This window comes from Arvicola amphibius, chromosome 10, assembly GCF_903992535.2.
Source record: "Arvicola amphibius chromosome 10, mArvAmp1.2, whole genome shotgun sequence".
NCBI lineage: Eukaryota > Metazoa > Chordata > Mammalia > Rodentia > Cricetidae > Arvicola > Arvicola amphibius.
Genome location: NC_052056.1, coordinates 109,722,364 through 109,739,727, shown reverse-complemented (window position 1 = coordinate 109,739,727; position 17,364 = coordinate 109,722,364). Strand labels below are relative to the sequence as shown.

Sequence of the window (17,364 nt, the reverse complement as noted above, 5' to 3'; positions counted from 1 at the left end):
GAGCAGTCACCTGCAAGTGAGGAGCCGTGGTGAGCTGAGAATGCAGAGTCCGGGTGAAGGGCTCGGTGCTCTGTCTTCACTAAGCAGTTCTTGTCGTAAATACAGCCCTGCCGTGTTTCACCTTAGGCTGTTAAGTTACACACACACACACACACACACACACACACACACACGAGCATCCCTTTATGTGGCTCACTAGGCTAAGTTCTAGATGTTTTCCATACCTTGCAGAAAAGCTGTGATAAAAGCGCTAATTCCCTGGGTCCTAGAGTTTACCCACCTGGATTTATATCACACACAGTACCATCGCTTACTGGCTGTTGTGACATTAGGTAAATTTTGCAACCTCCTCTGTTTCTTCTTACTTCCTCCTCTATTGATTGGCACAGAGGAGCTGAGGGTTAGGCACAGACACTTGGTAGATAGTACATAGGTACTATTGCCATTATTTTTGTATCACATCCCCAATAGTGTGTATAAGGTCAGTATCCGAAGAAAACTTGCCTAAAACAAAGTGGGTACCTCCATATGTCAAATGTAATATTACTGTCACTGGGGTCCTGTGCTCATGCAGTTTATAACATAGGAAACACCATCATGGTGTTTTGATGTCGGGACTGGCCGACTTGTCTATTCATTCCTGAGAAGAGGAGTGTGGATTGGGGGAAGAAATAGACAAGAGACAGCAGATATCAGGGAACTTCCAGTGAATACTGTGACAAAAGCCCCAAGTTTATTACTCACCGTCCTTATGTACCCCCAATCAAAAGGGGAGGGCACAAGACTTCCATGATACAAAAAACAAGCGTAATTACCTCCTAACATCTCAAAACACCTGGTAACCATGCCCTAAGTCAAACATCCTGTTGTCTGGCCTTTGAGGAGCAAGACATCCAGTAGCCTTTGGACAAACATCCTGTTATTTGTTCTTGAGGAGAACTTTCAACCTTTAATCAAGATAGAATGCATCCAAAACTGTGTGGCCCCTCACATTTTGATCTGTATCCTTGAATGAAAAGAGTCTTTTATATTAAGAAAACATTACTAGCCAGGCATAGTGGCACACACCTTTAACACAGCACTAGGGAGGCAGAGGCAGGCAGATCTCTGTAAGCTCAAGGCCAGCCTGGTCTACTTAGTGAGTTCTGGGACAGCTGGAGCTACATAATGTATTGGGGGTAGGGTGGGGTGGGGAGACAAAAAGGAAAGAAATTCTCAGTAGTACCAGCCTTCTTTCTCTTGCCATTGTAGTTCGTAGTCCCGGAGGTACACATGACTTAATATACAGCATGGTTTGGATCTTAGATGCCCCCACAGAGGTCCACCTGTTGAAGGGTTGATTCCCAGCTTGGTGCTTTGGGAGGTGGAAAAACCTTTAAGAGATGGAGCTTAGTGGAAACTGGGTTGTGGTACCCCCATGGGGGTGTGCTGGGACCTGAGTCCCTTCCTTTTCTCTTTCTGCTTCACCGTGCCTTACTGCCTGCTGTCACCATCTGTGCCACTTCCCATGGACCTAAGAGCAGCAGGACCTGCCGTGACAGCAGGCACAGTGCTGCAGGTAGCCAAGGCCGCACAGCTGTGCTGGGCTCCTGGACTGTCACAAGTCAGCTGATGCCTTATGCTTGCTTTTCATTAGCAGCCTCTCTAGGAAATGGAGTTTGGGGAGTGTCTGCATGTATAAATGAGGCTTCCACTTCTGTATAGTGAGCTAAACCAAAGCAGAGACCCGTTCTCTGTCATGGGTCTCTCACTTGCCAGGAAAAGGGTGGTCCTCTGTGTTCTTGCTGAGACTTTTGGACAGCCCTAGAAGATCAGAATACTTTACCATGGAAGGAAGAACTCTAGCTCGGCCTCATTCTGCATCTGTAGTCACCAGAATCAGTGATGCGGTTGTGTGGCTGCCATACACGGCCACTGTAGTCAATTGCTCGGCCAGCAGCCACGGTTGTTCATCTCTGGCCCATGATTTCACTGTCTGCTTTGCCGCTACTTCCATGTTGCCTATTGTCCACTATTCTACTACAGATACAATATTTATTTAAATAAATAAAATATAAATAGTTTATTAAGACAAAAAAATTATAAAACATTTTGTATGCCATGCTTTAAAGTGGTAGTTCTCAAGCTGTGGGCCACGACTCTTTCACAGGGGTCACCTAAGACCATTAGAAAACACAGATATTTACATCACAGTTCATAACAGTAGAAAAATTACAGTCATAAAGTAGCAGTGAAAATAATTTTATGGTTGGGGTCACCACAGTGTGAAGAACTGTATTAAAGGGTCACAGCGTTAGGAAAGTTGTAGAATGGTGCAGTCAAGCTAATTAGCTGCACATTACTTCACGTGATTTTTTTTTCTTTTTATGAGAACTCTTGAGATCAAGGATTCAGTTGAACTCTTCCTCTGTGCCATCTCCCAGACTCCTCTCCCTCCTTTCCTCCCCCATCCCTGGTTAGCACCACTTTGCTGTCTGCTTCTGAATTTAATTTTTTTAGCTTCCAGTGTAAATAAGATGACAGAACATTTGCTCCTGGCTGCCCTGCCCATTTTCCTGGTCAGCGTCTTCCCTGTGTTGTCACAAATAGCAGTATGCCTTCTTTTAAAACTGAGAATTCTTGTGTGGGTAACGTGTGTCACACACACAGTTTTCCTTGTCCCTTTTTGCACTGGATGAGCACAAATTACATTCAAAATTTAGCTATTGTAAAAAATTCTGTACTGAGCATGTGGGTAGAGCTACCTTCTCAGCATGAATGTATTGGTTACTTTTCTGGTGCTATGAAGAATATATTTTGGCTCCTGTTCAAGAAGGTTAAACGTCTATAATGGTGGAAAAGGTATGGTGGCAGACCCAGGTGTGGGTGGAGGCTACTCGTTTGCTCCTGGATGCCCAGACCAGAAATATATATTTACTCAGAAACTATATTAATTAAAACACTGCTTGGCCAATAGCTTAAGCGTATTGCTAGCTAGCTCTTATATCCTAAACTAACCCATTTCCATTAATTTGTGTATCACCACGAGGTCATGGCCTACCAGCAAAGTTTCAGCAGGCTCCAGCAGAGGCATCTGTCCCTGGTGGTGGCTACTCACTGACTCTACCTACTCTCTCTATGTATCTCTTTCAGCCCGGCTTTACTCTGTTAAGTCTTTGGCCGAAAGCAGCTTTTTTATTAAACAATGGCAATAAAACATATTCACAGTATACATCACCTCCCATATCACTCAGAAAGATGAGAGATCACAGAAAGCAGGGGAGAGGGGGAGAGAGAGAGAGAGAGAGAGAGAGAGAGAGAGAGAGAGAGAGAGAGAGAGAGAGAGAGAGAATAAGAAGTGGGGCCTTCAGTGATATACTTCCTCCAGCAAGGCTGCAACCCCTAAAGGTTGCATAACCTCCCCCAAAACAGCACAAGCAGCCTGGCTGTTCACATAGTGCTGGGATCCAAACTCCATCCTCATATTTGCCTGGCAAACACTCTCCCAACTGAGCTGTCTTCCTAGCTCTCGTGTTTTCTTAGGGAAGTGTCTCTTTGGGTCCTGCTTCTGAGGTATTTTAGTTCTTGTGAATTTTGTATTTTACCATGTCCTAATTCAAATTGCTCATATCAAACTGAGATTCCGATACACACACACACACACACACACACACACACACACACACACACCAGGCTCAGGGAGAGCTCAGCTGTAAGAGGTGAGTCCCCTGACCCGAGGAAGGTAAAAAAAAATTGGCCTTCATATTTCCTGTGAAATCCAGGACAGTTTGATCCAAATGAACCACCTTGTGAGGCAGCTGAGACAATCATCATCATTATAAAAAGCAGCCCTCTCTCTATATCTCTGTTTGGTTTTTCTGCATTGATTAAATGGTACTTTTCTTCTTTCTCTTTGGGCCACATGGACATGAATGAAAGGGTTTCAGAAGTATGCATTCAAATTCACGACACAAGTATTTTAAAAACCAGGTCTGCCACAGTGGCATACATACCTATTATCCCAGCACCCAGGAACCAGAGGCAGGGGGATCTCTGAGTTTGAAGACAGCCTGCTTTACATGAGGAGCTCAGGGCAGCCAGGGCTACAAGGAGCGCCTACAAAGTGAGCTCCTGTTCCTCTTGCCTCCTTTTCCTAAGTGCACACTACATTCAGCTTTAGAGCTCATGTGTCGGTCTCCCTTTGCAGTACCCCTGATAGCCTTCATAGGGAAAGGCCTGGCTTACCTTGGAATCTGTAGTATTTACCAACTAATGACTAAATTTAATACAACTTACAGAAATTATTTTGTGCTTCATTTTTTGGTCATTTTAGGGGATTATGAGTTGGGGTCTCATATATGTCCTCATAGCTGAGGATGGCCTTGAACTCCTGCTCCTTCTGCCTCTACCTCTCAAATTCTGAGATTATAGGTGTGCGCTTTATTCATTTGTTCCTGTGGGGTTTTTTGTTTGTTTGGTTGGTTAGTTTGGTTTTGGTTTCTTGAGACAGGGTTTCTCTGTGTAGCCCTGACTGTCCTGGAACTTGCTCTGTTGACAAGGCTAGCCTCAAACTCAAAGAGATTCGCCTGCCTCTGTCTACCTAATACTGGAATTAAAAGTGTTTTTTCTTTTTTTTTTTTCTTTTTTTGGTTTTTCGAGACAGGGTTTCTCTGCAGCTTTTTTAGAGCCTGTCCTGGAACTAGCTCTTGTAGACCAGGCTGGCCTCGAACTCACAGATTAAAAGTGTTTTTAAGGCAGAGTTTTATTATGTTTCCCAAGCTAGCCTCACACTCACTGGACTGGAACTTCCTTTCTCAGTCTCTTGAATTCTGGGGCCTCAGGCACGAATCACCATGCCCAGACCATCATCTTGTATCTCTGAATAATTCTTTTCTCTTTGCAAATTACCTCAGTGTTCCAGTTAAGTGTCTCTCCCCCCCACCCCCCACCCCCGCATCTTCCAAACCTCCCTGATGTAAACTTTCCTCCTTGGCTGCTAACAGGGGACTCCCCCCCCCCCCCAGATAATCGAATGGTTTTCTGAAATTAAGTTCAAATATCCTGTTTTTAGACAGTAAAACATGAAGAATCCATACTCTGTCTTGTTTCTACAGATCCACACAACCTTGTCACTAAACAACCTGTCGCTGCTGGCTTGTCAGTAGCTGTGGGCAGCTGTTTGCAGCTGTCCTCTGGAAATCCAATCATCTGCTCATGGTTTTGTGTTTGTTCAAGACAGGACCTCTCTCTGTAGCCCAAACAGTCTAGTACTTGCCTTGGAATTGTGGGGCTCCTTCTGTCTCAGACCCTGGTGCTGGGATTCCAGGCATGAGCCACAACACCCAGTTCCCCTCCCCCGTCCAGCCTTTTTGGAAGATGTAGCGATTGTCCCTTCCTCTCCATCTGGGAAGAAAGGCAGATGGCAACAGCGAAACTCCTCTCGCAGCAGCTCCTCAGTGTGCGTGAGCGATGCAGTTTCTGCCACTTCTCTAAGATACCTGTGTTTTGTCACTAAGCCTTGCTTGTTTGAACACATCCTTTATCTGAACCTGTTTTTCCATCCGCCCTGTGACATATCCTTTACTTTCTAGTTAGTTGATCAAAGGCACAAGCAGGGAAAGTGCTGTGTGTGCAGCCTGTGTTCTTGCTATCCCTCGGCTCTGGATGTCTGCAGGTCACCTGACTTAGTTCTGAGCTATTGTTTGCACTACAGCTGCTCCAACTTGAGTTCTTGTAAATTCTCTTTTTTCCTTGTTCTTTATTTTCTGGTTCTTCGTGTTAGTTGCCTTAAATACTTACTACTGCATAGACTGACATCATTCTAACTCAAGGAATAAGGGAGGGGCCAGTGAGATGGCTCAGTGAGGAAGGCCTACCAAACCTGTTCTGAGTTGGATCCCCAGAACCCACATGGTGGGAGGAGAGAACCAACTCCCACAAGTTGTCCTCTGATCATTACTGGGGTACTGGCGCGCGCGCACGCGCGCGCACACACACACACACACACACACAAATAAATGTTCAAATATTTTAAAAGAAAAACAGACCAAGTTATCTCAAAATGAATTGATTTGACTTTGAGTGTTAGGTGATTCTGACACGGTAGTCTCCTCTTTAGTGAAGGGGCCAGGCTGCCATCATAGAAGACTTAGTAGTATTGCGCCTGAGGTTAAAATGAGTGCAGGCCAATGTAGAACTCCCTATGTAGACCAGCTGGTGCTGAGATTAAAGATGTATGCCACCGTGCCCTGCCCCCCTCAATTCTTTTCTTCATGTGTGGAGAAAAGCGTACACCCTCGCTAATGATGGACAGAAATGATTGCCATTGTTGGCTCAACTGACATTACAGGCTTGTTTAGTTTCTTGGTCTCTGTTTTCTGAGACACAGCCTCATTGTAGCTGGGCTGGCCCCAAACTCACAGCAGCCTTCCACCACACCTGGCTTGACAGTTTTGTGTGTGTGTGTGTGTGTGTGTGCGCGTGCGCGTGCGCGTGCGTGCATGTGTAAGAACAGTGCTCAGGATCAAACCTAGCACTTGGCACTTTATGCGTGTTAGGCAGGTTCTCTGGCTCTGAGCTATAGCCTCAGATTCTCGTTTTTTACTAGTATGAAAATTTCGAATGCACACATACATTCATCTGGCAATTCACATCTTTTGGTTATATTTCAAATTGAGACAAGACAGATTTCTTTATTAAGGATATATGATTTAATAATTTATATTGCAATTTCCAGTTTGTCCCCACCACCATTCCCCATAAAGCACTTTTGTTTTTCAGGGCTGGAGATGTAGCTTTAGGGTAGAGTGCTTGCCTAGCATGTGAGGCCCTAAGTTTGATCTACAGCAACACACACATACACATGCACACATGCATGCATGCACATACACACAGGGAGAGAGAGAGAGAGAGGAGTTTCTGTTTCAGTTTTGTATTGAAGATTGTTAGTCATTTTTAGATCGTGATCCCAGCAAGGTTCTGTTCATGCAATAATGATTTCCAGAAATGCTTTGGTGGCTGCTTTTCAGAAATCTTCCCTTTTCCCAACAGGAAAGCCATAGAAGAGTTGCTAAAGGAGGCCAAGCGTGGGAAAACCAGAGCAGAGACGATGGGACCAATGGGCTGGTAAGTTCTTGAGAAAGCCTTCTTAAAACTTAAAAAACAAAGCAAAACAAATCAGGAAGCTGAGGCAGGAGGATTGCCACAAGGATGAGACCAGCCTGTAAGTCTTGACTGGAGATGCCAGAATGTGAATAGAGGTTGCAGAGTCTTGGGTGCTGTGGAAATCCCAGTGTAAGATAAGAACACTTGGGAGATAAGCATAGTGGGTGGTGGGGGTGTTTAGAGAACATGTGGTGGGTTTATAGCAACGATCTGGTTCACAGGGCGGCCCGAGATCTGGGGATACCTCTGGGCCCAGATAGCAGTGTTAAACCTGTGACCATCATCGGTTTAGTCAGCAGAACCAGCATCTACGCTTGGAGTCTCTATGCAGACTAGAGTTTGTTTAAATGTAATAATAGGGAGTGGGTGCAATGGCTCAGTGGGTAAAGGACTTCTTGCCTGCCAACCTCCGTTTGATATCAGGGACCCACATGGTGGAAGGAGAGAAGACATTTCTTCAAGTTGTCCTCTGACCTCTATATGCGCACAAAATAAATAGAATGTAAAATAATATGAGCAGCAGAAAAATTGAACCATAAGACCCGATTCTAGTCCGTTAGGCATGCCTTCAGTACGGCATCCAGTAGCTGCTCTGTAAACGTGCTGATGCTGGGTCCTCTCTCTACAATAACAGCTCACCACGGTGGAGCATGGGTAAGAACAGAAGTATGAGTTTCCTTTACATCTTGTTTCGTGTTTTGTCCTCCCCCCACACACACACTTTGTATAATTCTTCTTTTTGAGATTTTCATACATGTATACAATGAAATATGATCATATCTGTCTCTAATTTTCCCCTTCCAACTCCCCCATAACCCACTTCATTTTCCCCCTCCCAACTTCTTCTCTCTTTCTCTCTCTCTCTCTTAAAAATAACTCACTAAGTCTAGTTAGTGCTGCCCATATGTGTATGGGCTGGGACTATCCCCTGGGGCATGAGAAGCCTGACACCTTCCCCTTCTCCAGTAGCTGTCAGCTTCCTGTAGCTCCTCAGTGAGGTATGGTACTTAGATTACCTACCCCACCTATGCTAGGATTTGGGCTGGCCTGCCCTTGTGCCGGTGGCCACAGCTGCTTGGAGCTCATGACTGGGATGCCAGGTCATGTCCAGAAGACAGCATTTCACAGTACCCCTCTCCATTTTTTAATTTTTACTTTTAAATATGCCTACTTTTCTTATTTTATATGTGTGAGTATTTTGCCTTCATACCACATATAAATGCCTGATGCCTAGGGAGGCCAGAAGAGGGTGTCAGATCCCCTGGAACTGGAGTTAGGGCATGTTTGACTGATTGTTTTCGTCGTTGACTGGTTGATTATGTGGTTGATTTTTAGTTTCCAGGTTGACCCATATCACATGACCTAAAGCTCTCACCTTACGTCAACATAGTTAATCTTTCTTGTATGGCCAGCCCTCTCCTAAGACTGAAAGGTGTAGCCAGCTCCACCCTCAACAAAGACATTTCTATCACGTATGATGTAGATTACTTTCCAGAAGCTAAAGGCAAAGGCCACCCTCCCTTTAGATCAAGCCAAACTCTTACTCCATAGGAACAAACACTGTGAGGTCTGGAAAATCTTGTCATGCCAGAAAGCAAAGAAACTATCAAAGACTAATATCAGGTTTGGAAGTCTCTGGAACCAGTTTGAAGTCAAAGATGGAATAATTTGATCAAAAAATATGAAAGTATAATGATTGAATCACCTAAAACATGTTGAAACCCTTAAGGTTGTGTGCTGGCTGGTTTTATGTCAAGTTGACACAAGCTAGAATCATCAAAGAGGAGGGAGGGAGCCTCAGTTGGGAAATTCCTCTATAGCAACAGGCTGTAGGCAAACCCGTAAGGCATTTTCTTAATTAATGATCAATAGAGGAGGGCCCAGTCCACTGTAGGTGGTGCCACCCCTGAGCTAGTGGTCCTGGGTTCTATAAGAAAGCAGGCAGAGCAAGTCATGAAGAACAAGCCAGTAAGCAGCACCCTTCCATGACCTCTGCATCTGCTTGAGTTCCTCTCCTGACTTCCTTTGATGATGAACTGTTATGTGGAAGTGTAAGACAAATAAACCCTTTCCTACCCAACTTTTGTTTATGATGTTTTATCTTAGCAATAGTAACACTGACTAAGACAGTGTGTAAGAAATATCACAGATTCAGTCCATTATCATCACGGTGGGGAGCATGCAGCATGCAGACATGCATGGTGCTGCTGGGAGAATAGCCTACATCTTACAGGCAACAGGAAGTCAATTGACTGTCTCACTGAGAGAAGCTTGAGCAAAGACCTCAAAGCCCACCCCCACAGTGACACACTTCCTCCAACAAAACCACTCCTTTGGGGGGCCATTTTCTTTCAGATTATCACAAGCCCCAAGCTGGAAGCCATCAAAATGGCTGTCACTTCACATATGAATGAGCAAATTGTGGTTGTACCCCTAAACCCACACTGCCCAAGAGTTTGGAGAAACAGAATGATTGAGATAAATAAACTGCCTGGATGAATCTCAGGAGACACACAACATAACAGTGTATGGTTCTGTTTGCTTGGCTTTAGACCCCAAACTAAGAACACAGTATAGATAACAGTTGTTGGGAGATAGAGGGCTAGAGGAGGACCTACAGAATGCTCTGTGTTTTGACTGTGATAGAATCTAATTCCTTGCATTTGTCAAAGTCCAGAAAACTTGTCACTTGAGTAGATAAATTGGAGGACTGGATAGGAGGAGTAGTGGTTAGGAGCACTGTTCTTCCAGACCTGGGTTCCCAGTACCCACACGGTGGCTCACAACCTCCCGAAATGCCACTTATGGGGAGGGGGTAACTTGGTACCCTCTTCTGGTCTAATAGGCACCAGACTTGTACATGGTGCACGTACACTTGTGCAGGCAGACACTCATACACATACATCTTTTAAAAAGAGATAAGTTGTACTCAGATTAGGCCATCATAAACCATATTTTTAAAGAGGGAAGGTGGGGACTTAGCGCGGTGCTAAAGTGCTTGTCAGATGTAGAGTTGTGTGTTTGGTTTCCCAGGACAGCATCTGATGGTGTCCATGCAAAGACTTATCAGTGGCTGCTGAATCTGTCAGGGGAAAAGTGGTAGAATACTATTTTAGGTCTCTATTGCTGTGATAAAACACTGTGATCCAAAGCAACTTAGAGAGGAAAAGGTTTATTACATCATACAGCTCTCAGGTCACAGTCCCATAGAAATCAGGGCAGGAGCCGATGCAGAGGCCATGGGAGAAGCTTGCTCAGGCTGCTTTCCTATAGAACCCAGGACCTCCAGCCCAGGAGTGGCACAGTGTGCAGGGCCCTTCCACATCAGTCATCCATCAAGACAACGTCCTCCAGGCCAGTCCTGCCCGAAAAGGCATTTTCTCAATTGCAGTTCCCTTTTGGATAACTGTAGCTTGTGTCACTTTCTGCTGTTGTGACATACCCAACTGTATTAGTGATGACTTTTTATGGTGCTGGGGCTAGAGCCTGTGTATGGCCTTACACAATGCTAGGCAAGCTCTCTTTTCCTGATCCACAGCCACAGCCCTCACATTGGTGATTCTTCACAAAAAAAAAGCTACAATGAAAAGAATACACACACACACACACACACACACACACACGCACGCACGCACGCACGCACGCACGCATGCACCCTAGTCAGCCCTGAGCCAGGGTCTGGTCCATCTCTAAAGGCTGTAATCACAGCATCTAAGATGTACTGTTTCACAGGTCAAGGATGCAATACCTTTAACAAACGGATTACAAGGAAAAGAAGAATCCTGTGAATTAATAGATTTGAAGCATATCAAATAATACTTTGTTAGGCTCTGAAGCAGTTATCTAATTATTCTTTATCAGTAAAAACTGGGGAGTTAGGTATCGTTAGGTATTGGGGTAAGAACCTAAATAATCAGAGAAGCAGTGGAGAAGTGACCAGTGACCTTCCATTTCTCTCTTCCTCAATCCAAAAAGACTGTGTTTCTCTCTAAGCCCTGCACTACTACTTCCTGTGTCTCTATGTCCTTTGTCCTCCAAAACTTCTATGGCTAATTTTGGACAACTAGTAGCTAGCTCCACCCTCTGATTCAAAGCAAACTTTATTGGCAGTCTTGGGAGCATCGCGATGCTATCAAACTATCCCACAACCAGAATCCTTGTCTAAAATGACTATTGGGGGTTGGAGATAGCTCAGTGGTTAAGAGCACTGACTGCTTTTCCAGAGGACCCAGGTTCAGTTCCCAGCACCCACATAGCAGCTAACTCACAACCCTAACTCCAGTTCAGGGGATCCAATGCACACTTCTGGTCTCTCGGGCACCAAGCACACACATGGTGCACAAACACATACAGACAGAGCATTTACACACATGAAAACTAAGGCAACTATTAAAAGACACTTCACGGCTAGGAGATGGACAAGCTCAGATGGACAGGCCCCTTGCCTTGCAAGCTTGAGGACCTGAGTTCAGGCCCCAGAACCCAGGAACAGCTGCTGGGTGGCAGTGGGCTGGGGAGTAGAGATAGGCTTTCCTGGCCGGCCAGCTTCATCTGCTTGGTGAGCTGCAGCCAGTGAGAGACCTTCAGAAACTGACAACCAAGGTTGTCGCCTGGCCTCTGTATGCATGTGTACACATATGGACTTGCCCCTTACCCCTTTTAAAGACATATGAGGGTGTGAGACGATGGCTCAGCTGTTAAAAGTATGACTGCTTTTGCCCAGGGTTCCAGTTTGATTCCCAGCACCAATGCTGAGTGGCTCCTAACCACCAGTAACTCCAGCTTCAAGCACTCTGATCCCCTGTTCTGGCTTCTGTGAACACTGCATGCCTTTGCAGGTACACAGACGTGCATACACATTACTTAAAAAGAAAATAAATAGGAAAGAGTTAGGAATATTTGAAGATACTAAGAAAATTTGTGATATATTTTTAGTCTTGATAATGGTTTGCTGTTTTAAGTTATTAATGTATGAATCTATGATGTCTGAGTTTGGGCCCACTCTGGAGGTCAGGGCACAGCTGTGTGGAGTCAGTTCTCTGCTCCCACCTTTACCTGGTTCTGGGGATCTATGCTGTCAGTCTTGTATAGCAAACATTTCACCTGCCAAGTCAAATAAATTTGGTATCTTTATCTTTATCTGCATATTTGGAATCATCCGGCAAGCTTTAAAACTGCTGATGTTTGTTTATGTCCCCTGTTAGGATTTTGGAGTGGATCTGGGCTTTGTTACTCAAAACACACACTCAAGTGATTCTAAAAGTACACATGTAGTTTAACAAAACACTAATCCTAGTTATTAAAAAGAATTGTAACTACTTGCTAGGCAAATTCTCAAATGACCTTGCACCTAGCCCAGGGGCAGCCAGCGCTTCTACACTGAAGTAGCCTGGCTGGGTGTGCAGACACCAGGTCTTGCCTGGAGAGCAGAGAACGGCTCTCCATGCACAGACTGTAAAGGAAAAGAGAGCCAGTTACTACTCACTTATAAACCATGGTTTGTTTTCCAGAGTGCATAGAAAGGCTGTGTTTACCCAGAATGATTTTAAATTTTTAAAATAGGACTTGGGTGGGATTGCTTAATTTGGGATTATTCCTTAAGAATGATCCTAGGAACTTGAGCAGGCACCAGAGGCTGCTGAACTAGAGAAGTAGGAGTGAGACACCATTTTTATTTTCTACAGAAAGGGACCATTTGGTGCTGTGCATGGCCTTGGATGTGTTTCAGCAAACACACATTTGTGCTCGCCTAGCTTCCTTGTCTGCAAAGCCATTTTTGTTCTGGCCCCATTCACTTTAGCTTCTCAGCAGCCCGGGGTCCTTCCCAAGTCTGATGCCCGAGGGGAAGAACCGACAGTTCAAGGGTCCATGGAGCAGCAGCTCCATGTAGTTTCTTAGCATGGTTGTGCTGTGGTAAATGCTGGCTCCTTTCCTGAAGGGGTTGGGGTCAGTCTGGAGACAGAGAGGAGAGCATCTACATTATGATGCTGCCTTTTATGCCATCAGCTTTCTACTTGCAAGTGCTGGGAGTTGACCCAGGGCCTCTCACACACAGCTCAGCGACATTCCCAGCACTGCTGGGAATGGTTGATTATGGAAAGCAAATCACTTCCCCAGTTTCTATGCAGACATACAGTTTTCCAGATCCATTTATACTTGCTACTTGCTGTAGGTAGTCCAGGCAGCTTGGCACGCACTGGTGGTGGATAGACAGAGGTGATCCCAGTTCAGTGAAAAGGCTGGTAGGGTGTGCCTTTGTCACAGAAATACCACCCTTTGCAGTATTTATTTTAGAACTGCAGAGATCCAAACCTTTATACTTTCTTTATACTTCAAGATCATGGAGCCCAGAGAAGTTTCCTGAGACTTTACTCCCACCCCCACCCCACCTGACTTTCTGTCCTCACACTGCCTGCTCCTGTGCTGAGCCACCACTCTTCTCTTACTGCCTGATGATGCTCTGTGCTGCAGCGCTTATTGGCTCTGTGTGGACTCCTGTGGATCATAGTCTGGACAAAGGGTGTGCTAGGCGCTGGAATCTTCCGTCAATGGGTCTCAGCAGACCCGTGTGTGCCTACCAGCTTCTGTTCAGTATTCTCCTACATAGAGGAGATGTGCCGACTGATAGCCTGGTTTGTCTTTGCCACACAGGCCAAGTGTAATGTCCCGCAGATGCAAGGGACTTGGATTTTGAAAATAAAACACACACACACACACACACACACACATATTTGCACACATGCACCCACTATTTCACATCACTTTTAGGTACAGTGTTGGGGCACAGTAAGCTTCAGGAGTGTCGTATGAAAGGTAATTAAGGGATATCATTTCTCAGATGGCCACATGCTGAGGCGTTTGATTACTAGACTATAAACTGCACTCCCGTGGTTGATCATGGTAGCTGTGATGGCATTCACATGAGTTGTAATCAACTATAGCATCAAGATAACTATCACCTCTGCACCGAGGGCTTGCGGTCTGTCTTTCCAGAGACATCATTCTAGTCTTGTAGCCTCTGTAGTGTGAAGGGTTTTTGTGGAGCAGATGGACTGCCAGTCAGTTGCGGGTGTGGGGATGGATTTGTCTACGCCAGGGGGCAGTGAACTGCACCACACACAGCCTTGTCTTCACGACCAAGGCATTTGTCTGCCATAAAAATAATTGTGACTCACCAGTCCCCGGGTGCTTGTCCTACTGTATGCACCTCAGAGCCAGCCGATGCTTCTGCCCCAACACTGTCTCTGCTGTGACTGGCCTGTGTCCCTGAGTGGCCAGCCATCCTTAGCTATGTGTGCCTCTGTTCATTTCTGCCAGACGGAGGAACCTTAGCTCTGAGCACAATGATGCACTTCCAGCTGCGGTTGCTTCCCTGGTTGCTGGTGACTAGCTGCTTAGAATGAAGTGAGTTTTCCGCGATTCTGCAGTGCCCAGGCTGTGGTGTGAGGGCTGGCTCTGCCACAGTGGTGTCTGAAGTCTCCTGAGGTGACATGGCAATGCTCAGGCACAGGGCCACTGCACCGTCTTCCCAGGGTCCTGCTGTATGTAGCACCCTGACAGTTCAACCTGGTATTTGAATTGTCATGTGCCTCAGGCTGACCTCAGATTCATGGCGGTCCTCCTGCCCCAGCACTGCGTGGCAAGGAGAGCCGAACCAACGCAGAAACTTGGTTCTTTGGGAGCTGAATTCTTTTGTACTGATCCGGATAGTGGGTCACATTGGGAGGGAATGTACCGCTCTTGTTTATGATGGTTTGTTCCTCCCTCTTGTCCTCCACAGGATGAAGTGTCCTCTCGCTGGTACAAATAAAAGATTCCTAATTAACACAATTAAGAACACATTGCCCTCCCATAAAGAGCAAGACCACGAACAAAAAGAGGGCAGCAAGGAACCTGGCCAAAGCCAAGACCAGAAAGAAACAAATTCAAAGAAGCACAGAAGCCATTCCTCTAAGCGCAGCCTGCACTCAGCCCGCAGCTCACCCCCAAGGAAGCGGGCCTCCCGGGACAAACGCGACTCCCGAGCCAGCAGGCGATGAGCAGAGAGACTGGGCCAGCCCAGTACTGCACCTTCCTTCCACTGGATGCAGTGAGGACAGGGAGGTGGCAGCCTCTGACACCTGAGAATGGCTTTCCAGTGCGTCCTCTGCTCCACGGTGGCTGTTGTTACTGTGTTGTTGTTGTTGTTGACAGGCAAAAAAAATAAAAAACAAAAGAAACAAAAAAAGCCTTTACTAAAACAAACCTTACCTACCTTGTCCTGAAGGTGGCATGGCAAGAGCGAGCTGACTTAGCGTTGCCATGCGCATCCCTGTTGTTTTTACCTTAGCTTGTTTGCAAGTTAGTTTCAAAACAGGCAATTCTGGAATTCGAAATTTTCAGATTGTTAAAAACTAGTCCCAGTATTTTGATGTACTGCACTTTTTGTGGTCATTTCCCAGAATTTCTCAAAATAAACTACTTAGAAACGCCATGCTTTCCTCTTTAGATGTCAAAAGCTAAGCTTGGTCTGACTAGCTCCATCCTGGTGAAACTCAGCTGTGCCGTGTGCTCTCTGAGTGATGAGGGGGAGGCGTCTTCACGTGAGTTTGGACTTGATGCTCCCTGTCACTTCACAAAGGGTAAGAGAATGGCTGTTCCATTCTCAAACTCATCCCTTAGTTTTCTGTACTGACTTTTAAATACACGTGGTTTGGACAGTTCTTTTCAAAGAACCCTCAGTAGTTAGGAATATCATATGTGTGTGTGTGTGTGTGTGTGTATTTATATATATATATATATATATTTTTTTTTTTTTTTTTTACCAGTTGATAGCAAGCCTGGCTGTGCTCTCTATGCAGCAGGCACAGCTGAACGGAAGATGACGGGTGCTGGGCCTGGGAACTAGGGCTAAACAGACCAATTCCAGGGAAGACCAGCAAGACTCTGGCAGTCCTGTAGCGTGTGAAGCCCCGCCCTTTATGTTCTCATCCTTTCAGCCAGCGGGCGACACACGGTGCCACATGCACTATTTCACCACCGTCCCCAGATCTTCTAGGCCGTGTGTGTGTGTGTGTGTGTGTGTGTGTGCCATTTTTAAAGGTGTGTGGGACTTATTCAGCACAACATTTGCTTCCTCCCGAACCCCCCTCCACTCCAGGGTTCCCACCTTCCATATTCGTGAGCTGTCCAGTAAATGGCTATGGATTCTCTCATTTTCATTTTGGGAAAAAAAAAAATAGAAAACAAAACAAGCAAACACACATCTTTTGATCTAGCGGGATAACAGCGGGTAAAGGTGCTTGCCACAAACCCCGATGACCTGAGTTCAATCCCTAGAACCTATACAGTAGGAGAGAGCCAACTCCTGCAAATTTGGTGTCTGACCTCTACACACACACACACACACACTAGTAGATAATTTTTAAAATCTCTTAAAATACAAAAATTTCAATTTAACAAATTCTAATCAATGACTCATATGTGCATCTCCAGAGTATTACCAAAAGACATGACAATAACATCTGAGATGCAGTAAATGGGGACTAAGACTTTGTATTAGGATGACATAGCAATAGGTAATGTTTAGCATAAACTACAGAAAGAAACAGGAGCAGCGAGCACTGGGGCAAATTCAGATGACCAAATACACTGATAGCTGGTGTCTCTAAAGATAGGGCTAAGTTGAGAAAAATATTTGCATAAATGATCACAAAAGTTTTCCAAATATAACAAAATCAAAGCCAAATTGAAGGCTCATGCTTATAATTTTAGGACTTAGGCAAATAAGGCAGGATTCTGTAAGTTCATGGCTAGCCTGGGCTACATAGTGAGTTCTAGATCTGCCCTGGGCTATAAGTGAGACACTGTTTCAAAACAAATAATAAAAATGGTAAATGCACAAACACAAAAAGCTCAACAAACTCTAAGAATAAGAAACACAAGGGCATGAAGAAAGCCACAGCAAGACACGTGATAATCTTGTTTGTCAGCTCGGTAGATTGAGAAGTGCCCAGGAGATTACTGAGGCACACCTCTGTGTATCTGTGAGGGCGGCCCCAGAGGTGGCTGATTAAAGGGAGCAGTCCACCATGATGTGGGCTGTACCATCCTGCAGCTGAGGACCCGATAAGACAGCAGTACAGGGGGAAGGGGAAAGCCCACAGAAAGGCAACTCATTTAGTCTCGTTTTCATATTCTCTGTCTCTCTCTGTGTGTGTGTCTCTCTCTCACTGGATTATT

General features: G+C 45.4%; 1 protein-coding gene across 1 annotated transcript in view; it reads left to right on the top strand.

Annotated features, from left to right (window-relative positions):
• The window catches only part of LOC119825330 (protein POLR1D-like), a 33,466-nt gene extending 17,850 nt beyond the window's left edge, over positions 1 to 15,616 (top strand). Inside the window, exons 2-3 of the mRNA XM_038346150.1 lie at positions 7,030 to 7,104; positions 14,924 to 15,616. Coding sequence (XP_038202078.1) covers positions 7,030 to 7,104; positions 14,924 to 15,182 — 334 coding nt within the window. The 3' untranslated portion in view covers positions 15,183 to 15,616. The remainder of the gene's footprint in view (positions 1 to 7,029; positions 7,105 to 14,923) is intronic.
• The last annotated feature ends 1,748 nt before the right edge of the window (positions 15,617 to 17,364 follow it).